The sequence below is a fragment of the Ascaphus truei genome, chromosome 1 (assembly GCF_040206685.1).
Source record: "Ascaphus truei isolate aAscTru1 chromosome 1, aAscTru1.hap1, whole genome shotgun sequence".
Lineage (NCBI taxonomy): Eukaryota > Metazoa > Chordata > Amphibia > Anura > Ascaphidae > Ascaphus > Ascaphus truei.
This window is the reverse complement of record NC_134483.1, coordinates 59,950,336-59,974,288: the sequence shown is the minus strand read 5'-3', so window position 1 is coordinate 59,974,288 and position 23,953 is coordinate 59,950,336. Positions and strand designations below refer to the sequence as shown.

At 47.4% G+C, this 23,953-nt stretch overlaps 1 protein-coding gene across 2 annotated transcripts in view; it reads right to left on the bottom strand.

Moving 5' to 3' along the window:
* Nucleotides 1-23,724, bottom strand: part of TMEM267 (transmembrane protein 267) — a 28,307-nt gene extending 4,583 nt beyond the window's left edge. Inside the window, exons 1-3 of one of the 2 annotated variants that reach the window (XM_075588942.1) lie at nt 23,451-23,724; nt 22,724-23,015; nt 21,194-21,571 (exon numbers count right to left, since the gene is read on the bottom strand). In XM_075588942.1, coding sequence (XP_075445057.1) covers nt 21,194-21,505 — 312 coding nt within the window. In that variant the 5' untranslated portion in view covers nt 21,506-21,571; nt 22,724-23,015; nt 23,451-23,724. The remainder of the gene's footprint in view (nt 1-21,193; nt 21,572-22,723; nt 23,016-23,450) is intronic. The other variant, XM_075588934.1, reaches the window with a different exon arrangement.
* Nucleotides 23,725-23,953: the final 229 nt, after the last annotated feature.

Sequence of the window (23,953 nt, the reverse complement as noted above, 5' to 3'; positions counted from 1 at the left end):
ATTCGGGGACCCGGTGGTGGTCGAGTGGGGGGACGCCTAGGAACTAGGGGCAAAAAGAATTCTACCCCTAGGTGCCCTAGAACTGTTTATTCCCCCGCTAATTGACGTTGAACTTGACCCAGTGATTTTAGCTCTTTTGAAGGACATTGTATCCGCTTTGCGGTTTGCGGTCTGGACGGCAGCCAACTAGGTTACCTCGAGGCATCTCCATTGAAGTCAATGAGCCCATTGACTTTCAATGGGAAACCGCCGCTCTCCCTCTCGGACGCCACCTGCTGGTCACTACAGGAAACAGGACTAAAACAGCACAAATTCCTATTGATATGCATTGAGCCCTAATGGCGGCCAATGGGGGACCTGCAAAATGGTGCCTGAAAAGGCGGGAAAATTACACAAAGAGCTATAATCATTAAAGAACTATTAACCCTTGTGCTCCCGGATGGATTCTAGTGTGTGTGTGATGCAAACACTAAGTAACCAGACATTATAATGGAACAGGGGAACATGCATTTACATGTCATAACAAGGGTTACATCACAGTTCTGGACCTCAGCCCAGTTAACCCCTGGTCTCCCGGTGCGGTCAGGGGTGGCCAAATGGGGTGCAACCCCTTTAATCCCGGGCCAAATCCCCTCCATCGTCACACCTCCCCTGCTCAATGGAGCCTGGTGCCCCAGTCGCCTCCCCCAGGCCCTGGGGTACCACTGGCGCCCTTGACGCACTCAATAAATCCTGAGGGATTGGCCTGGCAACATTGTCCTCCGGCATTGTCCAGTACATTGTCCTGGCCACAGTGGATTGTAAAGTCCAGATCCTGTGGAGCAGGGCTCCACCTTGGCTGCCGGGCATTCTCCTTTGCCTCCCTCTGCCCCCCACCCAGTGCCTTGGGAACCAAGTCCGTGGTGAAGGGGCCCCGGTGCAGTCCAGGCTGCACACTGCCCAGAGACTGGCATGTCTCTGTATCTGCAGGAGACCAGCTATCCAGCACAGACCGTCGCTTTCCTGTCAACCAAGTCTGGGCAAGGGCGATGTCACTATTCTGTAGGGACCCTACCTGCCCTGGCTCTGTGCCACCCTGTAGCTGCTCCGCCATACTCCTGACTCTCCTCCCTGGCTGCCTATCTACCCACAGCCCCTCCTTTGGGAACCCTGGGGGATCTGTCAGGGGGGTCACGGGACTTTCGGCCTACCTAGCCAATCCCTAGCTTCTGCCAGCTGCCTAACACCCCACTGACCTCCTATCTCCCCCTGCTCCACGGTGCCTCCCTGCCTAGCCTTCCCTAGGCCCAGCACCTCAGCCTGCTGCTTACCTCCCTGCAGCCCACCTGCACTCCTCTCCTCCCTGGGCAATTCTACCCCAGACCCTGGAACTACCTGAGTGCACCTACCTCCCTGACCTTGTCTCCCCCTTACCAGGGATGAGCTCAGGGGCAGCTCTCCAGATGCAACCGCCTTAGCGCTTGGCTGGCAGATATCCCTGGGGTGGCATAAGCCTGCCACTGCCCCGGATACCCCCAGCCCATAGCTAGGCTGCAACAGGGGGTTGCTGATCTGAGAAACCCCCTGAGGCTCTGCCAGGGTAATGGGGGAATCTAGCTGCAATACCTGCTGCTGTACCTCCCCGGCTACCACTAGCCCTTCTCCCACTGAGATATGCTGCTGGCTATCTACCTGCAGCCCCCCCTCACTCCGCTTCTCCCTAGCTAACCCTAACCTGGGTCCTAGGGACACCTGAGTGAGGCCATCTCCCTGACACTGTCTCCCCCTTACCAGGGATGAGCTCAGGGGCACCTCTCCAGATGCAACCGCCTTAGCTTTTGGCTGGCAGGTATCTCTGGGATGGCACAAACTGGCCACTGTCCATGATACCCCCAGCCCATAGCTAGGCTGCAACAGGGGGTTGCAGATCTGAGACACCCCCTGATGCTCTGCCAGGGTAACGGGGAAAACTGGCTGGCTCACTTGCTGCCTTCCCTCCCCGGTTCCCACTGGCCCACCCAACCTTCTCCCAGGCAATCCTACCCTAGAGCTGGGTGCTAACGGGGCTAGCCCCTCTCCCTGAAGCTGTGGCCCCATTACCAGGGATGAGCTCAGGGTTGCTGGTGCAGATGCACCCACCTTAGCTTCTGGCTGGCAGGTAATCCGGGGGTGGTCTAACTTTGCCACAACCCCTGATACCTCCAGCCCAGAGCAAGGCTGCAACAGTGGGGCTCTTAACTGAGAGTCCCCTTGCTGCCCCGCCAAGGTAATGGGGAATCCTGACTGCCCTACCAGCTGCCCTTCCTTCCCCTCCCCTGGTGCCCCTATCTCCTGCCACCCCCCCGTCACCCCTAGAGTGAAACAACAGGGTACAGTCATAGGGAAAAATAAGTCAGGGTCAGTCTGCGACTTGGTCTGGCTTACCTCGCTAGTCCCCGCAGAGACCGCCGCCTTCGTTGGTCCCAATTGCAGGGGGACTGGAGTGGCTGCCGCCGGCAACATCTGGGCCGGTAAGCAACGGGTCGCCGCCGCAGCAGCGCCCGGGTTTGGCACAGGGGAAACGATGCAGGACCGGGGTCCCAGGTATTTGTGGAGCAACTCAGCTCCATGCAAACTTGGTAAAATAACCCCCTCCCATAACCCCTGTCCCTCCCCCCGAATAAAATTGCCACCGGCAGGATGCCGGAGTGGCGGCGTCTTCTCTGCCGCCGCCGCTGGTTCTCCGCCGGGATCAGGTGGATGGCCGCTGCTCTCCGCCACTGTTGCTGATGCAGCCCGTCCAGGTTCTCCAGGAGACGTCCCGAGGAGGGTTGTCGCCCTGGCTGGGCGGGAGCCATCAGAGGATGCCGCTAACTGGGTCATCTTTTCCGCAGCTCGTGAACGTTGGCCCTGAGGGGCTTCTTCGCCTGACCGCGCACGGTCAGGGCACTGGGCATTATTGTGGCCCATTTGTTGGCAGTGCCGCAGCAGCTGCCGGTGCTTCTCCGCCACCGGTGGACTAACCCCAGCAAGGGGCAACGGAGTCCAGAGCGGAGTTGCTTGAGCGCCGGGCTCATTCCAGAGCTTCTCCGCCGCCGGTGGACTAACCCCAGCAAGGGGCAACGGAGTCCAGAGCGGAGAGGCTTGAGCGCCGGGCTCTGGGAGGGGATAAGTGGGTCGGATCATCGCCAGCTTCAGCTGCTCGAGCCGCTCAGCCGGGGACATCTCTCCGTGCGCAAACATCAGGGCCAGCAATTCTGGGTAAAATGGACTGGCCGCCGCAACGGCCAATACCTCTCCTGGTGCAAGACCACCCGCTCCCTCCACAAGTCTCTGCCGTCCCGGAGCTGGGTCCCTTCCCTGCTCTCCGGGCGGTGTGATGGTTACAGCAGCTGCGGATCTTTGCTCAGCCTGCCGGGTTTCATGCTCACCGATTGCCGTCTCTCTCTCACCCTTGCTGGCTGCTGCTCCCCGCGCCGACTTGATGCACTCCTCTGGTCTCAGTGCCCGGCTCCAGTCAGACGGATGGTCGGCACTTTGGTTCTGGGGGAAATGCTTCTCACAAGTAGGGGAACAGTGAGGAGGTGCCATATCTTGTGTTATATGTTGTACACTGTGTGTTCAATATCTTTAGTCCCAGGAACTTGCAATTACCATCAAGTTCCCACTGGATCACAGTACCCCGCAGAATACTGTAATCCAGGTCCAGTTCAATCCCACCGCTGCCACCAGTTAATTACAAGCCTGTCACGAGAGCTTGCGACAGGCTGTAATTTTACACCAAAAACTATATATAAATATATATATACCTGGGTTTGAACTGGGACGAGACTTAAGATATGATAAATATAATTTATTCCTTGATAAAGGTGAACACAGCAAATATGTACAACTAACAAGCAAAATATAGACACTTACGTAAAAGGAAAATGATGAAGCAGTCACAGCTGGACTGGCAGTTCATACAGCACTCTTCATAGTCATAAAGACACCCAAAAGCATGAAAAGACCTCGGGCAGGAAGACAGTGCATTGCGTTTCTCTCAGCAATCAGGAAACCATTCAGGTGGTATCAGGTAAACATATCAGCAAACGAAGACAAAGGATATATGGGTGGACAGCAGTTTATAAACCATTCTCCTTCTATTCTTAACCTTAAGCACAGGGGATTGGTTTACAATTACCTCCAGCCACTCACTAACGTGGGAAAGCATTCTGACCCATGCCCCCCTGCTAGTTGGCACATGCGCAGTAGAACTCTGGGGGTCTCATTTCTGAAGCCCCACATTTACATCAGGAATGCCAGCCAGTCTACCATTTGGAGTTCTGGCAGGAAAACCTTTGTTGAAAGGTGTTAACTGGAACACTTAAGACCTGCCCTGGTTTGGGCTTCGGATAAACAGTGAGGGTGATAAAACTCTTTGAACAGCACTTAAATCCTAGACATAGCGGCGTCCCCAGGGCCATCTGCTACCTTATGGCCCAAAAGAATTTCCTCTGGGTCTTTGTCCATACCTTAAGATACACTATTAAGCATAAAACATAAACGTATTAAAATATCCGGTTCCGTTAGGTTTAGCAGGTCCAAACTTCCCAGTTCGCATTGCCAGAACTGGGACACCATATGGTCCAAAAAGCGACTTGCTACGACCTAAGAAACCGGAGTTACACAAATGCACATTAAATCATTTTAATACAAAAATCTCCATTGAAAAAGAAATCTCAGCTTTTCACTAAATCCCCATTGAAAACAACGGGCAGCTCCGCCATAGACTTTCAATGGTAAATCGCCGCCATTGAAGTCAATGGGGTTTTCTGCCATTGAAGTCTATGGGAAAACTCCCGAACTTCAAGGGGGTCCATACTCCGTCTGGTGGGTCTGAGGTGGCTGGAAATGGGCATGCATTAAAGCCGGAATCTTGGCTACATATCACCCAAATCCCATCCCTCTGGGCATTCCAGAACCGGAGATATGGACTTACACATTTCAACATTTTACACTTAGTCATTTTTCTGAGCTGTTTCTGCCGCCGCCATTGAAGCCTATGGCGCGACCCGCTCTATCTGGTTCGACCCTTATCGGGGGTCCAGGATTCGGGGACCCGGTGGTGGTCGAGTGGGGGGACGCCTAGGAACTAGGGGCAAAAAGAATTCTACCCCTAGGTGCCCTATAACTGTTTATTCCCCCGCTAATTGACGTTGAACTTGACCCAGTGATTTTAGCTCTTTTGAAGGACATTGTATCCGCTTTGCGGTCTGGACGGCAGCCAACTAGGTTACCTCGAGGCATCTCCATTGAAGTCAATGAGCCCATTGACTTTCAATGGGAAACCGCCGCTCTCCCTCTCGGACGCCACCTGCTGGTCACTACAGGAAACAGGACTAAAACAGCACAAATTCCTATTGATATGCATTGAGCCCTAATGGCGGCCAATGAGGGACATGCAAAATGGTGCCTGAAAAGGCGGGAAAATTACACAAAGAGCTATAATCATTAAAGAACTATTAACCCTTGTGCTCCCGGATGGATTCTAGTGTGTGTGTGATGCAAACACTAAGTAACCAGACATTATAATGGAACAGGGGAACATGCATTTACATGTCATAACAAGGGTTACATCACAGTTCTGGACCTCAGCCCAGTTAACCCCTGGTCTCCCGGTGCGGTCAGGGGTGGCCAAATGGGGTGCAACCCCTTTAATCCCGGGCCAAATCCCCTCCATCGTCACAGTGGGTGTGTGTGTGTTAATGCAACGTTACCTTTAACCTATGGTTTACAGGTGATGTATTCAGTGGTACCACAGCACTTTTATTTAGAAGTAAATATTATTATTTTTTTAAATCTTAAATGTTTCAGCATTCTTTTCTTGCATTATAAAATCATTATGCATTCAATAAAATGTAACATAGGGCTGATTAGAAGGAATGCGGTTTACTTCAAATCACCTTTTTTTTATGGCTGTTACAACCACTGCGTCACATCCCAACATCCCGGTTCTGATGAGCGCACGGCGTGGATTTATCATGTGGTCCGGTTACACGTTGTGATAACAAAGAGCAGAGCTTTTATACAGAGCTTTGAGGGGCTCCCGGAGCTTTATCCTGTACAATAGCAGAGAAGGGTACAAGGAAAAGGCTGCGCCACAAACGGTTATAATAAACCATTGAATATTATATTCCTTATGTAGTGACCTCATGTGCTAACCTATAACATTGTGCAATAAAATGTGGGGGGAGGGGGAAATGTTTCCACCGGGTGAGATAAAGGAGATAATACTATAAGTGGCACTGCAATAAATAAACTGTGCATATCAAAATCAGACACAAGATGTATGGAAGTAGATGTTCATGTGTGTCATGTAGTCACCACCACAAATTGTTTTAAAAGCCCTCGGGACTGGTGTTCTAAAAAAAGGTGTAGCACAGATGTAGATAATTACTCTTATGAATAAGTGATACAGGTCCCAGAAGGATTCTCCATTCAAACAAGCCTTGGTGCCTGCAGCCTTCACAGCGAGATGCTTTGCTATTCTCCACTGGTAGCAAAAACAAAAGAGAAGGGAAAGAAGGGGGTGGGGGGGGGGGAAGCCAATAGTGTAATGCTGTCTTTAATCTCCTGTAAAGAATTGAAAGTATTAATGCATAGAAAGGATCAGGCACATATAAATCAACCGGAGTATACATCGCATGGTCGTATCCAGTCTTCTCTTTATGGAGTCACACAGATTAGCACTCTCAGGAGTTCCTCAGCAGGACGGTGTCTCGCACGGACCACACCAGCGCAGCTTGCCTCCGTTACTTCCAACGCGTTTTGTGACGTCAATCACTTCATCAGGGGGATGATCCAACAGGTCAGACTTCCCGACAAGGAACAGCTGAACTCTTGGTGGCAGTCCCACAATAACTGTATTAAACTCATACTCTACCTAAATGGGATCATCTATGCAACGTATTCTAACAATCTGTATACCAACATATATACACAGATTGCATATACATTTAGATACAGTATATACAAAATTTGTCTTGCGTCCAAATAAAGTGCAAGAATATTGCACATACATTTTAACTACAATTTTCATAAACATTTTAATTTTGTGATTATGTTCTGGTTGATTTATATGTGCCCGATACTTTCTAATTATTATTGTAAGTGCAATACAGTACTCACTTTTAACTCTAGAGGGAAGATTAAAAGCAGAATTACACTTCTGATGTTTTTTGCGCTTTCCCTTCTCTTGTTTTTCCCAATAGCAGGGAAGCCTGCAGCAAATTGCAGAGTCTCTCCTGTAAAAAATGGTTTAAAGGCAGAGTTTACCATGGAAAGTATTTCTAATGCACCACAGGTGATACATGATTTGTTTAAAAATATATATATTTTGAAGTGGTTATATTTTTTATATTTCCGCTAAATTAAAAAAAAAAAAAAAAAAAAAAAAACATTAAACAACTTTATTTCCCAAACTATACTTATGTTTATAACTGTATTTATCTTTCTTCTCATTTGTTTAATTATGGTGGTGGGGGGGGGGGGGGGCGGAATCACAATTATACTCATGGGATTTAATGCATGCAGCATTAATGTTAATCTGATTAAACAGGCATTTGCTCGTGGCGAAGAGGACACAAAGAACCACTACTATTACAACTAAATTAATTGGTTTGATATCTGCACAGAAAGCTTCACCCAATATCACAGAATAACTGGCTACGGCTGGGACCAAACCCATCACATGAAAATGAATTGCAGTATAAGGCTCCGGCCCCACTGCCTGCGCTGCATGTGCGCCTGCGCGGCTGGCGACTCGTGCAGTGGAATTCCCCGGTCTGCAGTGAGCTGCAGGGGGCCTGACGGGGCGTGGTCATGACATCACCTGGCAAGTTCGCCCTCATTGGCTGAACCGCCGGGGGGCGTGGCCCAACACTCCATCGCTAGTGTTTATCACAATTTTCAGGTCTGCCTGAAAAACTCGCCTCGCGGCGGCCGCACCTCGCAGCGCGCCCAGCCCCATTGAGGGGCGGCACCTGTCCCCGCCATAGCGAGCGCTGCAGCAGCCAGCAGGGACCAAGCCTAAGGCCGTGCTTATAGTGCCAGATACGTCGCCCGAAAACAAAAGCATTGCCACCGCCATGTGCGCTTGTAGTGTGCGCCGTCGCGAAAACTGGTGCGCCGGCAAAATGTGATTTTCAAGGGCTGTCGCGTCACGTGACGGCCCTTGAACCAATCATATTGCCGGAATTATGCAACGACGACACCCGGCGAAATAAAACTTTCGCCGGTGGCGACGTCACCTGTCGTGTCGCCATCGACGGCACTATAGGCACGGCCTAATCCGGTCCCAGTCAGCACTGTGGCACGCACGCCTGGCGGGTTTTTGCAGCGCGTGCACAGCGCTAACCGCGATCATCTAGGGAGGGAGACTGCGACGGGAGGGGACGTGGTGGGGGTTTTGCGGGGACGTGACCATGACCTCACGCGGCTGGCTCGCCCTCATTGGGTGAACGGCCGGCGGGGGCGTGGCCACGCCTCCGTCGCTTGTTCAAACCACAATTTCATAGAGTTTAAAAAACCTGGCAGTACGGCGCGGCTGCACCTTCAGCGGGATGGTGCGTACTGGGCCCAGCCCCATTGAGGGGCGGTGCTTACACGCACGGCGCACGTAGCAGTCACTGGGACCACAGTCTAAGAAGCCGACAACTGCTCTATGAATCAATCTGCCTGAAATATTTACAAACTGACCTAGTGAAGATACTTCAATGCAGAATAAGATCGCACTCGTCGCAAAAACAGAGCCACTTCCAATTCTCTATGGCATGCTATTTAAAACACCATTTTTGATTCGTTGCCACGATTACATCTCTTCAAGGTCTCCTCATCATGAGCATTTATACGCCAGTGGTTAAAATAATGAGAATCACTCTTGTAGCTGTGCCCTGTGCTCAACTAACTGCGTTTAGCCCAGTGGCACCGCTGAAGTGTATGTGAACCCTCACATTCCCTGACCGTAACAGGTCATGGAATCGGAGAGAAGCAGAAGTGGGCCGTCTGATGTGACCAACACAAAACCCAGCGCCGCCGACAGGGAGCACCAAGTTTCGGAGTGGCAATCTTTATTTTATGTTCAGATACATTTGTGTTATACATAACGTATCATTTACATCACATCAAATATCACATTGTAGAGATCCCGAGAGTTGTAAAAACGTAGCTTGTTAATAATACCGTTGCACGTTACTTATCCTCATGCTGCTCATGTCTGCTTCCTAGCAGGGTATGCCGCAGGCACGCTTTCTAAATAGATCAGTATACATTCATATTTAAAGAAAAGGAAAAAAAAAAGGCATAAAAATACAGCAACAGACACGTTTCACACGATCCTAACCAATTTTAAGCAAATAATATATATATATATATATCCAATACAGAAGATCACTTGTTAGCACGTTCACATGTCTTAAGATAGGTCTGCAACCCTGCTTTTCACCATTATCACCTAGCATACATTGTTTCCACTGCAGCATGGGATTCTGGGAAATGACATGCAAATGAGCACACGTGTCACCATTTTGCCCCAAATTCATTTTTACATTGAACCCTTATACGCAAATGCTCTGCTGTTCACACAGCTTGGGATTAGATGCAAAGCCAGTCAAAGCACTCACAGACAGCTGTTTCGACCTTGTGGGTCTCATCAGTGTGATGTTGATTGTACTGGTGTTTCAATTTTCAAGCTGGGTAGGTTTACCATACACATTATTTAAGTTATGGTGGGTGAAAAAGGCCAATAATTTAATAATCCTTCTGACAAAGTTTTTTGTATGGATTTTATGAGTGAAGAGGGCTGCTTTAAAACCAATTCTCTTTATCCAACTCATGGAGATGCTCGCAGACTGCTGATCAATACAACTGTCGAGAATAAGATGGCACAAAATGATAGCTGAAATCTATTGATATTGGCGATTAAAACTTCATTGCAGGAATTCTCAGACGGATGAGCCATGTTCCAGCCAGAAGGTGATTCTGATGGAGACTCCTGGCTTTTACTAAAAACAGAGGTTCTTATTTGCCATCAAACTCTAATTTGCGGTGTCTGCCCATTTTCCTATCTGCTGTACTGTAAAACCTCACACCCTATTTGATTCTTGGCTTTCTTTTGTATTTAGGACAGCCTTACAGTATGTCTATTGGCAGCATTTTTGCATTCTATATCAGCCTCTATCTCCCCTGTTGGAAGGCTAAAGGATTGGTGTGTTAAAACCGACCCTATAAATATACTTAACCTCTACAGCACAGTGCAGTAGACTGCACCTTGTACAATATGTTCAGTTTGCTTTTAGAGCCTGTGACATCACATAAACCCTGTGGCTTGAAGGTAGAGAATTGGTACTAGCATATGAAAGGTTCTGGGTTAAATTCCTGTATGATATGGTATAATTTATAAATTATTTTATATAATAATTTAAAATTATAAAATAAAATATTAATTGATAAATTATACATTTTAATAAAAATAAAATAATAATTTTAATTATATAAAAAAATTATTTTATTTTAATTATAATGTATATTGCTATATTGTTATTGCCAACGGACACATACACACACCCCTATACCATACTAAGTGAGCTTATTAGGAATAGGGCTCAGATACTAATTGAGGTTATTGGGAATAGGGCTCAGATACGAAGTGAGGTTATTAGGAATAGGGCTCAGATACTAAGTGAGGTTATTAGGAATAGGGCTCAGATACTAAGTGAGGTTATTAGGAATAGGGCTCAGATACTAAGTGAGGTTATTAGGAATATTTTAAAATAAATAAAATAATTTATAAATTATACATTATAATTAAAATAAAATAATAATTTATACATTTTATTTTAATTACAATGTATAATTTATAAATTATATAAAATAATAACTTAGAAATTATAACATATCATACAGGAATCGAACCCAGGACCTTTAATTTGCTAGACCAAATCTCTACCTGCTACGCCACAGAATTGGTGTGATGGCACCAACTCCAAAAGCAAACATAACATCACACCACTCCTGTAGCAGGTAAAAAATTGGTCTAGCAAATGGAAAGTCCAGAGTTCGATTCCTGCATGTGTATTATATAAAAATGTATTCATGTTCACTTCCCACGTGATGGTGTAGGGGTGTGTGTATGTGTCTGTTGGCAATAAAGTATAGAATGTTTAAAGGGAAAAAAAAAAAATTCCCACATGGTGTAGGGCAGGGGTGGGCAACCAATTTTTCAATGTAGCCACAGGTGTGGCGAATTAGAAGTAAAAATAGCCACACCATGTAAGAATTTAGGTATTATGTTGCGCATGCGAAAATTTAAAACACACATTGTTTGAACAAGTTTATTGAAAACATGAACACTTTGACTACTCAGTACAACTGCGTCAGACGCAAATGATGAAAACACACACACACAGTCGGTGGGGTGGTATGTTATTTATATATTCTCGGTACCCCCCACCCCCCATCATCTCATTTCACCCCTCTCATCTCATTCCCTCCCAAATCCATGATCAAGGGCACAGCCAGGACGTGACTGGGTACATAACAAAGATACAAGCAGCCATTGCCAGCTGCCCGCACGCAGCCACACACGCCCAGCCAGCCACACACACGCCCAGCCAGCCACACACACGTCCAGCCAGCCACACACACGTACCACGCCCAGCCGGCCACACACACGCCCAGCCAGCCGGCCACACACACGCCCAGCCAGCCAGCCAGCCACACACACACAACCAGCCAGCCACACACACGCCCAGACAGCCACACACACCACGCCCAGCCAGCCACACACACACACCACGCCCAGCCAGCCACGCACACACCCAGCCACACACACACACCCAGCCACACATACACACACCCAGCCCTTCACCTCCCCCCTGCACCCTTCACCTCCCCCTTCACCTCCCCTCAGCACCCTTCACCTCCCCTCAGCACCCTTCATCTCCCCCCAGCACCCTTGAAAGCCCCCCCCCCACCCCCCCAGCACCCTTGAAAGCACCCCCCGTCCCCCACCAATGCCTACCAGATCACGGCGGCAGCAGCGGGTAGCAGTGGTGGCGAGCGGGCAGTGGTGGCAGGCGGACGGGGGGCAGTGGTGGCGGGCGGCCGTCAGCGCGTCACGCTGGAGCGTGCTCGGGGGGGGGGGAAGGGAGCGCGTCATGGAGCGGCCTCGCAGCGGAGGGAGCGCGCGTCACGTGCCTGCTGGAGCGGGCTGGGGTGTTGGAGGGAGAGGAGCGCGTCACACCGCTTGAGCGCGCTCCTTACCACGGAAGGGGAAAGGGGGGTTTTGAGTGTCCCGGTGGCACTGTTCGCCACAGTTTTACTGCCAATTCGCCACAGGTGGCGAATGGCGACAGGGTTGCCCACCCTGGGTGTAGGGGGCGTGTATGTGGGTGTCTCACGTAACCATACTCTTCCTCTGCGCTCGAAAATCTACGGCAGGGAGAGGAGAGAGCTGCGACGAGGAGAGAAATGCAGATGCCGGCAAGTCCTTGCGTGGTGACATTTATGCGATCCCGGTTATAATGCGGTCTCTTCCTGTGGACCCCAAGGACCGCGTTATAACGGGATTCAGCTGTACTTCCTCACATATCCCCTGACTTGTCACCCTCCAACTTCAGAGCTTGACTTCTTTCTCTGAAATACGCCGATTTTCTTCTTCCTGTACTTTATTGAAACCCTTTTTATATTTTAATGTTTCTACACATTAATATTTACATAACATACATTTATATTTATCTCTATGTTCCTATGTCTTACCAGTGAAGTGGTATCACTTATCTTTCTTTCTGCTGCCATCGCCTCTCCCTTTACAATGTAGCATCCTATAGACCAGCGGTGCGCAAACTGGAGGGGGGGGGGGCGTGTGGTTTACAGAGGCCCTACGCCACAGAATTGGTGTGATGGCACCAACTCCAAAAGCAAACATAACATCACACCACTCCTGTAGCAGGTAAAAAATTGGTCTAGCAAATGGAAAGTCCAGAGTTCGATTCCTGCATGTGTATTATATAAAAATGTATTCATGTTCACTTCCCACGTGATGGTGTAGGGGTGTGTGTATGTGTCTGTTGGCAATAAAGTATAGAATGTTTAAAGGGAAAAAAAAAAAATTCCCACATGGTGTAGGGCAGGGGTGGGCAACCAATTTTTCAATGTAGCCACAGGTGTGGCGAATTAGAAGTAAAAATAGCCACACCATGTAAGAATTTAGGTATTATGTTGCGCATGCGAAAATTTAAAACACACATTGTTTGAACAAGTTTATTGAAAACATGAACACTTTGACTACTCAGTACAACTGCGTCAGACGCAAATGATGAAAACACACACACACAGTCGGTGGGGTGGTATGTTATTTATATATTCTCGGTACCCCCCACCCCCCATCATCTCATTTCACCCCTCTCATCTCATTCCCTCCCAAATCCATGATCAAGGGCACAGCCAGGACGTGACTGGGTACATAACAAAGATACAAGCAGCCATTGCCAGCTGCCCGCACGCAGCCACACACGCCCAGCCAGCCACACACACGCCCAGCCAGCCACACATACGCCCAGCCAGCCACACACACGTCCAGCCAGCCACACACACGTACCACGCCCAGCCGGCCACACACACGCCCAGCCAGCCGGCCACACACACGCCCAGCCAGCCAGCCAGCCACACACACACAACCAGCCAGCCACACACACGCCCAGACAGCCACACACACCACGCCCAGCCAGCCACACACACACACCACGCCCAGCCAGCCACGCACACACCCAGCCACATACACACACACCCAGCCACACATACACACACCCAGCCCTTCACCTCCCCCCTGCACCCTTCACCTCCCCCTTCACCTCCCCTCAGCACCCTTCACCTCCCCTCAGCACCCTTCATCTCCCCCCAGCACCCTTGAAAGCCCCCCCCCCACCCCCCCAGCACCCTTGAAAGCACCCCCCGTCCCCCACCAATGCCTACCAGATCACGGCGGCAGCAGCGGGTAGCAGTGGTGGCGAGCGGGCAGTGGTGGCAGGCGGACGGGGGGCAGTGGTGGCGGGCGGCCGTCAGCGCGTCACGCTGGAGCGTGCTCGGGGGGGGGGGAAGGGAGCGCGTCATGGAGCGGCCTCGCAGCGGAGGGAGCGCGCGTCACGTGCCTGCTGGAGCGGGCTGGGGTGTTGGAGGGAGAGGAGCGCGTCACACCGCTTGAGCGCGCTCCTTACCACGGAAGGGGAAAGGGGGGTTTTGAGTGTCCCGGTGGCACTGTTCGCCACAGTTTTACTGCCAATTCGCCACAGGTGGCGAATGGCGACAGGGTTGCCCACCCTGGGTGTAGGGGGCGTGTGTGTGGGTGTCTCACGTAACCATACTCTTCCTCTGCGCTCGAAAATCTACGGCAGGGAGAGGAGAGAGCTGCGACGAGGAGAGAAATGCAGATGCCGGCAAGTCCTTGCGTGGTGACATTTATGCGATCCCGGTTATAATGCGGTCTCTTCCTGTGGACCCCAAGGACCGCGTTATAACGGGATTCAGCTGTACTTCCTCACATATCCCCTGACTTGTCACCCTCCAACTTCAGAGCTTGACTTCTTTCTCTGAAATACGCCGATTTTCTTCTTCCTGTACTTTATTGAAACCCTTTTTATATTTTAATGTTTCTACACATTAATATTTACATAACATACATTTATATTTATCTCTATGTTCCTATGTCTTACCAGTGAAGTGGTATCACTTATCTTTCTTTCTGCTGCCATCGCCTCTCCCTTTACAATGTAGCATCCTATAGACCAGCGGTGCGCAAACTGGAGGGGGGGGGGGCGTGTGGTTTACAGAGGCCCCGCACACTTCCCGAAGGCACTTAAATTAAGTGCCGGGGGAGCTGCAGGGCCTCTCTAACCCTTTACTTACCTTGGCTCCACAAGCGTTGCAATGTCAACGCGGCGTCATGACGCCGGAGCCGAGGTAAGTGGGGGTGAGGTAACCGCTGGCAGGGGGGCACAGAAAAAAAAAGAAAGTTGCGCTCTCCTGCTATAGACTTTCCTCATTTCGTGCCCACTTTCAAGCCTCCCGAAATAATGACACCCAGGATCCTTCCATTAATAGTGGTAGACATAATGCCATTTATTCTGTATTCTGTCTTTGGACGTTTGTGACCCAAGTGCACAATTTTGCACCTTTTGCCATTAAATACGAGTTGACACACTCTACCAATCCTCTAGTCTACCTAAAACACGATCATCGTTACCCCTGGAGTGTCAACCCTCTTGCCTGTGACTTGATGGCAGAAACCATGGTTGAAAAACACTGACGTACGTACGTCACTGTACATACATAGTTTCATGTGAAGAAAGCCATAATCATTTGTGAGGTCAATGTGTGTGTCAAGTGGGCGTGATGACTGGCCAACAGTAAATCAGTGAATAACCCCACTGCAATCTTCAGCTTGCAATTCACTGCACATCTGGCCACAGAAGAGGATAGCAGCATCCACCCTACTGCAACAAAGGAAAAAAGGAGGAACACTGGGAAGGAAGGACAGGTAGAGTAATGAGTAAAGAGGGGCTTAGAGTGCGGGACCCTCCTATCATTACTCATTAAATAGACATTTATTGTGCCTATGTCCAAGTGTGCTCGTTTCAGGGGATTGCTCGCACATGACAAATGGTGTCTAGTATTCGCAGTTATTTTCTAAATGAAATACTTTGGAGTGCAGCGGCTTTCTTGTCGGTCTGTTTTGTGAAGTCACCGTAACCTCAGCACTGCTGTGGCATTATGCAGAGATAGGGACAGAGAAAGCGTAGCCTGCTGTTCTCTAAAACATTTACAATGTACAGGCGCTTGTCCTCAATTCTGCAGCTGGTAACAGTGTGAGCGGCCAAGGACAAGCCTCCCTTATACTTATCTCACTGAGGGTTATGTTCAGCGCACAGCCGGCACTTTTGCTTGAAGAAATAAATCAGAGGTTATATAAAAAAGGTGTTTGTCATGAACAAGATGCGGTGTCTGACGCCATTATGCAAACGAGCTTGCTAATGGGATTACTTTTCCCCAAAGGCTGCAAATAAACGTAACCTTCAATTTTTCTGTGATTCTTTAAAGCAAACAAAAAAAAAAAAGCTGCCTCAAATTTAAATGAGCACGCACTCAGTCACACTGGTAAATAGGGGGGTACTTAGCTGCTGGTGCGCTGGATCCAGGGAAATCCTGATGTCCCGAAGTAGTCCAGTAGGTAGAAAGGAGGCAGGCACACGGTCTTAATTAGCAATGAAGCTTAATGTGCCTAAGAAACCGACGTTTCGGCAGTGCAATACTGCCTCTCTCATGGTGTGCCCACACCTTGAGAAATGCAGTACAGGCAGTCCTCGTTTTACAACGCTTCGCTTATCCAACGCTATGCAATGCATACCTATATTCATTTTTACAACGCCAAAATGGCTTATCCAACGCTTTGCAACGTTGTGTATGTGTGTATATATATATATATATATATATATATATATATATATATACACATACACAACGTTGCAAAGCGTCGTAAGAGCGTATATATATAATATTATACTATATAATATTATATTATACTATATAATATTATTTATTATATTATATATATATATATAATACAGTATATACACTATATAATTTATGTGTGTGCTGCATATCTTATTGCCTGCATAACATATTTGGTGTATTTTAGTGTTAAAAATGCCTTCAGGAACGGAACCTTTCATTTAAACAGTGTTCCTATGGGAAAACGTGTTTCGCTTTACAACGCCATTTTGAGTAACGCATTGTGTCGGATAACCGAGGACTGCCTGTACTGTATTGCACTGCCGAAACGTCAGTTTCTTAGGCACATTAAACTTCATTGCTGATTAAGACCGTGTGCCTGCCTCCTTTCTACCCACTCAAATTTAAATAATCCACATACACAAGTACCGTATATGTAATAAATATATACAGCATGCACACCTCAGGAGCTAAATAGAAACAAGTGCACGCATCATACAAATAAATGCAGAAATGCTTCACCCAAGCACCAGTCCGATGAAGACGACGTAGCACTGCAATGGTAGTGATCTAAGAGATTTGGATTGAATATACACAATAACCAACGTTTCAGCGCAATGTGGGACCTTCCTCAGGGCTTGTGATATGTATGTACGGCCATTTGCTTTTCAGCCGTGGCGCTGGATACACGTAAGTACGACAGACACCAAGACTTACAGTGTGCGCTGACGGATTAACGCTGCGGGGGTCTGATCCGAAAGCATGTACCCCCCCAGCACGATCGCGGCAGACACTGTCCCCTATGCCACACCCGTTTAATTTTTCAGCCGCGGCGCTGGAAAAAACACGCACAACTGTACTTTTTCTACACACGTGACACTGTACAGAGATTTTAAAATTAGCATTCCCCATTTACTTTTAAAATAGGAAAACTTGTTAATATTATGCATTTACAATGATTATTATTTGATGCCTTTTTTTTATTATATAATAAGGCTTTTCCAAAGAACTTTCAGTTCATATAAATTATAGGAATAGGGCCTTGTGACCATACTTGTTTATTACTGACCCGTGGGTAAAATGTGTGTGTGTTAGCATGGTGTAAATAAGCATGGTCAAAAAGACCCCAGTCCCATCATTTATATAAGCAGGAAACAACCGCTCAAACAGTCAAAGGTCAACACACCACCGGGCATAGCTGGATCAACCGGAAAGTGTACTTAGAATTATCTAAGGCAATCTTTCAGCACAGGTTACCATGGTGCTTTGAATCAGAAGTTTTACTGGGAGTGAAAATTGCAAGCAAGTCGCGCGTGGGAGCAGACGTGGCTGGTAAGGCGTGGGTGAGTAGACCATTATAATTTTCCCTGGAGTAAAATGGAATGTATGCGGGTATACCTCTTCCCCCCCACTTAGCAGCACAATTCGTCTGCAGCAAGTGTGGCTGATGGAACGCTGGACGGTAAATGATCGCAAGACATACTGCACGGTCTGCAAGTAAGGCTCGCACAAAGAAGGATGGCTATGCGTCCGCTGGGTCAGAGGTATGTGCACTGATCTGCTGCCAACATTAGCACAGGTGTAATGGGGTTGGCACAATGTGGTGGTACGGCAGCTCTGCGGCCCCCACCTGGGCAAGTGACAGCAAAAAAAAAAAAAAAAAAGAAGGCCCACATATAAAAAAGTAGAACCCAAAAAGTTGAAAGTATTCAAAAGGATATCAAAGTTCTCAAGCTCGCTGGCTCTTAAAGGGTTAATCTAATCGCTAATCGCAGCTGATCTCAGGTGGCTCACGACCTTTGCAATTGGAAAGAGAAAGAAAGAAAAGCGCAGGGACCCTCAATAGTGTAAAACCTTTCTACTTATAAAAAGAACAATATAAGAAACAGTAATCCCCTTACAGGAAAACAAATCGTCAAAGCATATATCACTGGTTCAAGGCTCGGGTAGGTAGTAAGAGTTCACCACCGCTGGTTCCTGCACGCGTCCGTAAGCTGCTGCTATTCTGTGCAGGGAAAGGCAACATCCGGTGGATAGGCGCTCCCTCCATGTGATTCACTCCAATGCATCCCCAACACAGGCGGAGAAGCCATGCGTCTCGCACAGGGGCAGAACTGACCCCGCAGGTGGGGAGGGAAAGGAAGGAGGGAAATGTTCTTAGTACTGCCAGGTTATAGCAAAGCACCCAGCAGGTCTGCCTCCGCATACACTCTGCCACCTCAAGTCGTGACTGCACTGTGTCGTTGCGCCGTGCACCTCATGATTATAATCACCAGGTGATATTGCACTTACTTCGTGGGAACGTAACCACAATGCCCTGCGCGGTTCGTGAATACGATTCACTTTCTCGGGGGGGCGGGGTCCGCCCAGGACGACAGTTCTGTCCGTGCGGGAGACACGAGGCTTCCCCCGCCTGTGTTGGGGGTGCACTGGAGTGGATCACAGCGAGGGAGCGCCTATCCACCCGACGTCGCATTTCTCTGCTCGGAATAGCAGCAGCTACGGACGCGTGCAGGAACCATCCGGGGTGTACTCGGACTACCTACCCGAGCCTCGAACCGGTATTTATATGCTTTGAAGATTTGTTTTCCTGTAAGGGCACTATTGTTTTTTTATATTTTTCTTTTTATAAGCAAAAAGGTTTTACACTACTGCGTGTCCCTGCGCTTCTTTCTTTCTCCATATCAGAACAACGTGTGTGTTTAGAAGACAGCTGAACAGAGAAGCCTTATAGTAGCCCTTAAAGGGGTGATCTCTTCAAAGCAAGCTAATTCCAGTGGCATGTTTAAGTGGTCTTAGCTAGGTCATTGATCAAAAAAATTTCCCCCAAATCTGACACCCAAGTATTTTAAAAATGAAAGTTAGGGAGCAGTTTGATTTCCTCTGGGTAATCCCTTTTGTGTGATGTCCCTGTGTGTTCAGCAAGTGCTGGAAGCAAGAGTTCTCCCTTTCCATCTCAACTTAACTGTGTTGTCTCTCTGATAAGGACAGGGGGAGATAAGGGTAAAGAAAACACCTGACTGACAAACAATTCCCCATTGAGGCAACTGGCCGACTATGTGAGATGGCACCTTTTTAATGGTTTGCCAGGTACACCCCTGCAGTATAAATGTCATATTTCTCCCAGACGCCTATTCAATATGCTGTGAAGCCACTTCCCAATGCTGGAGAAGAGAACAGCTAGATTTGAATGGGGGAAGATATTAGTTCAGCAGTGGGAAGCTGCTTCACATTAAATTGAATATACAGTAGGCCTAAACAGAAAACAGAAGTGTAGTACAGTAATTAAATAGACAGGACTGGCCACCCTACAAGAAAGATTTCCAGCACTGGCGGTTTTTAGAGGGGTGTTAAAGCATCCACCGAAGGACGAAATACATTTCAAAGCTTCAGGCCTGAAACATTATTACATGAAATGTGTTGTTCAGGATGATTATAGTCGGCTGAGCATTCTCAGTGTTTCATCAGTTTGAAGAAAACAGGAAACGGAAAAAGAAAAAATGATAACTACAATTTGACATAATGGTTGATCAGCAAATGTATTCATAATAAGAGTCACACCTTCAGGGAACACACAGAGAATAGTTAAATATAAATAGATCTGAGAGAGGAGTTATTCTATGTACACATAGGGTTGCCACAAGTCGGAGTTACTGTACCTCCCCAATTCAAAACGGAATATTCTTCCATGTGTTCACCAACCAGTTTAATAAAGTGCTGTCCTACTTTTACCTCTAAAGTCTGCTTTTCCGAGCTCAGTAGCCTGCTTTGTACTGGGCTGTGAGCATCCGCAGAGTTAGGCCGCGCTTATAGCACGCGCGATGGCGACGGATGACGTCACCCGCGAAAGTTGTATTTCGCTTTGCAGCGACGTCGCAAGCGACCTGGCCATTGATTGGTTCAGAGGCTGTCACATGTGGCGACAGCCTCTGAAAAATCAAACTTGACCGGCTTCCAAATTTCACGCCGCGCCTACTATAAGCGCATGCGACGGCGGCAATACATCTGTTTTGCCGCGACGTCGCCATCACTACAAGCGCAGCCTTAGGAACTCACCATACCCAACTGTAAAGGGTTATGTTGCTTTCTATATCTACTTGTAACAAATAAATACTTAAGAGATTGTCTGTCTCTCCTGAATCACACGCTGTCTGATTGGAAGATATGTCTATTCATAGCCATGGAGGTGAACGGCAGACCTGAGCGCAGCATTATACCCAGCAGACAAGCAGACAGAAAGTAATTCACACTTCAAGCAGGAGAGGAGATCTGAAGATGATTGTGAGATACACACACACACACACACACACACACACACACACACACTTTGTACTATATTTCAGATGCATCAACTGGAAAAGAGCAGAAAGTCTCCTATATTGGATGAATTGTGAGGCGGAAAAACTCATGCCAACGCAGACGTATTATTAGGATTATTTCGTCACACAATTTTTTTTTTTTAAATGAAGAGACAGAATTTGAAACACCCCACTGTACTCTGTGCGTCCTATACATCCTCCTATTAACACTATCCCTGCCGCACACATCTAGGAGAAAAGACCTGCATATAGTAACACAAAGAATAGCAAGCTGAAAATTATGCAATTGCGTCCATTGTGTTGCAAAATGCCTCAACACCTCATGTCCTTTATTTATGATTGCGGTATGTGAAAGTCATTATTTCCCTTACCTTCAGTGAGAGGGAGCCAGCAAGGAAAAAGTGATCCACGTCAATAACAGAAGCAAAGAATCCAGCAAGAATGACTTCACAGAAGTCACTCCTCTTCCTGAGGCCGATGACGATGGCCCAAGACCACATGCCGATCACGCCATGCGTTGCATTGTCAGACAGAGCCCGTAGCCAATCATTTTGCTGAATGAACAATGCTTGCTGAACTCTGTCTGCCAGAAAGCAGAAGACACCCAGCCCTAAACTGGAGACCACAGACGCAGTGCTGAAAGTCTGGAGCAGGGCATTGGCCTTCTCCATCTCTGAAGCCATTGCAACCGGAAAGGCACTGTATCACCAAGGTGCGTCCAGCCCATCGCAACTTAATCCTCATTCATTCTGCAAAACATTCCAAGAGAAAGGTTAGATCTACATACAGTTCTAGTAACCACCCTTCTTTGGGCAAAAACAAGATAGTTACGTATTGCCACACATGTTATTAGTGCCGGGGTTTTCAAACTGCGTGGTTACCTTCAGAGTTATTCTCAGCTGGCTCTTTATTACAGTGTGTGGCACGCACGTCACTGCCAGTGCTAAAGGCTGATTTGTAGTTTCACGAACAATACATTTTAAATATGTTATATAAACATATAAATACTATATTTCACATATACTGTATGTTTTACGCAGCTCTCTCTCTCATGGGAAAAGGGGGTATTAGTCTACATGATAAACATTGAAGTGGTCTGCAATAAAGAAAAAGTTTGAGAACCCCTGCATTAGACCAACACGAATATTTCACAAAGTGAATATTTCACGAAATGTTATGCTACTAATTATGTTTTCCTATGGTAAAAAGAGAGAATATATATATATATATATATATATATATATATATATATATATATATATATATATATATATATATATATATATATATATACACACACACACACACACACACACACACACACACAATACTTAATGTTGTCTTTTCAGGCACTGAATAGGTTAAACAGAATCAATGCTATCTTCCTAGGTAATATTAAAACAATACACAACCAGTTTCTGTTTTCAATCGCTAGCTCAAGGTCAACGATAGGACAAAAGATATGACATAATCAGGCTTTGCTCCTCTCACTAGTCATCGGAGTCACTGTATTGCTAATGGAATCGGGTGCTGAAAACACAGTTTGCTTGTTAGAAATATATTGTTAGCTTTATTTCACTACCAAAAATGTATTGCCTACTGAATAGGTTGCCGCTTTCCCTTTGGCAAAGCAAATATATTTATTGGGTGTGTTATTATTATTAACCTTCTGATACCACAGGTTCTTTCGTGTCCGCCCTTTGTATTCCTCAGACTCAATGCATCAATACCATCTTGATGAATGTAAAAAGGGCTGTATCAATTTATTAACAGACTCCGTTATACCAGCTGGCGATTACAAGGCACCTGACAGTTTTCAGATGAGCAGTAACAATACCCTAAAGGAAATACAAATGCATGCACTCTTCTCCTTCACAAATGGGTTAAAATATATTAAATACCATTTTTTGCTGCTGGTTTATCATGTCACTGAACAGAAAAGGCAATGTGTCCTTTTCATGGGATACATTTCCATTCTCCTCTCACCATACACACCCACGTGAAAGTGTCGCTGGGGATGTGCAGAGTTATTGTGCAGAATAGATAAACACTCAGGAGTCGTGAGAGGAGAGAAAAAGCAGCAACAGGGCAACCGGAGAGGTCTGACTCAGTCTCCTTTTCCAATGAGGAATATTACAGCACATTTCGAAGGTTATTTCCAGATTTGAAGCAGCTGTCCACCCAAACATGTACCTAAATATATCGAAATAAAAACCACACCACAAATGGTAAAATCACATCAATGCTGTTTTAAAAGCTTTACCAGTAATTAAACGTATTTTTTTTTTTACAAGGTCTTTAGTGCCTCAAACTACTTGCACCATCACTACTATGGCAAGCACCAATGTCTGACCTGCAGCAATTGGGAGGCCATATTTACAGCCCCCCAAAATCAACTACACAATTTAAACTTCTAAAAACAAAAAGTTTATTTCAGGAAAACAAAAAAAAAAAACAAGCACTTTTCCCCCTGCCAGACAGCCATATAGGGCCACCCTAAGAGCAACTCTGCTGTCGATCACCTTATTTAATTAGCACCCCCAGAGGCCATCCTGAATACATCAGTGACTATGATGTGAACATGACATGATAATAATTTCCAACGTGCAAAGCAAACCCAGTCCTTACCTCCAGCCCTCCATGTGACAGCCCTCCTGGAGATGAGATGCAATGCTTTACTGAGCCCCCAGCACAGAGAATACTACACCCACAGTCAGCAGCAAAGAATAGACTCTCCTTGAGCAGCCCGATCATGCACTGCATCTGCGGGCCGGTCTCTTCCGGGAATCAGTGCGTGGAACGCTCAGGGGCTCAGACCCACACACCCATTGGCCGCTGAGATATGGCTTGTGATTGGGTAAGACGCGCGCAGTTACCATCGCTCTGACCGCTCACACACACTGTGGGTCAGTCACAGCCCGGCCGCCCTCCCTGCGGGCAGGTCCAGTCTGTGCGTCCTCTGTCATGTCACAGTTTGCGGCCTGCTATGTGCACGGCTGCTTCACCTAGCTGCACTCCCATAGTGATAACTCACGCTAACCACCGACTAACAGCAGTCTTTGTCAGTTTCCAATGGTTTCGCTGATCTTGGCACCTGTTACTGGGGCAGTTGCCTTGTTTTGCAATCAATC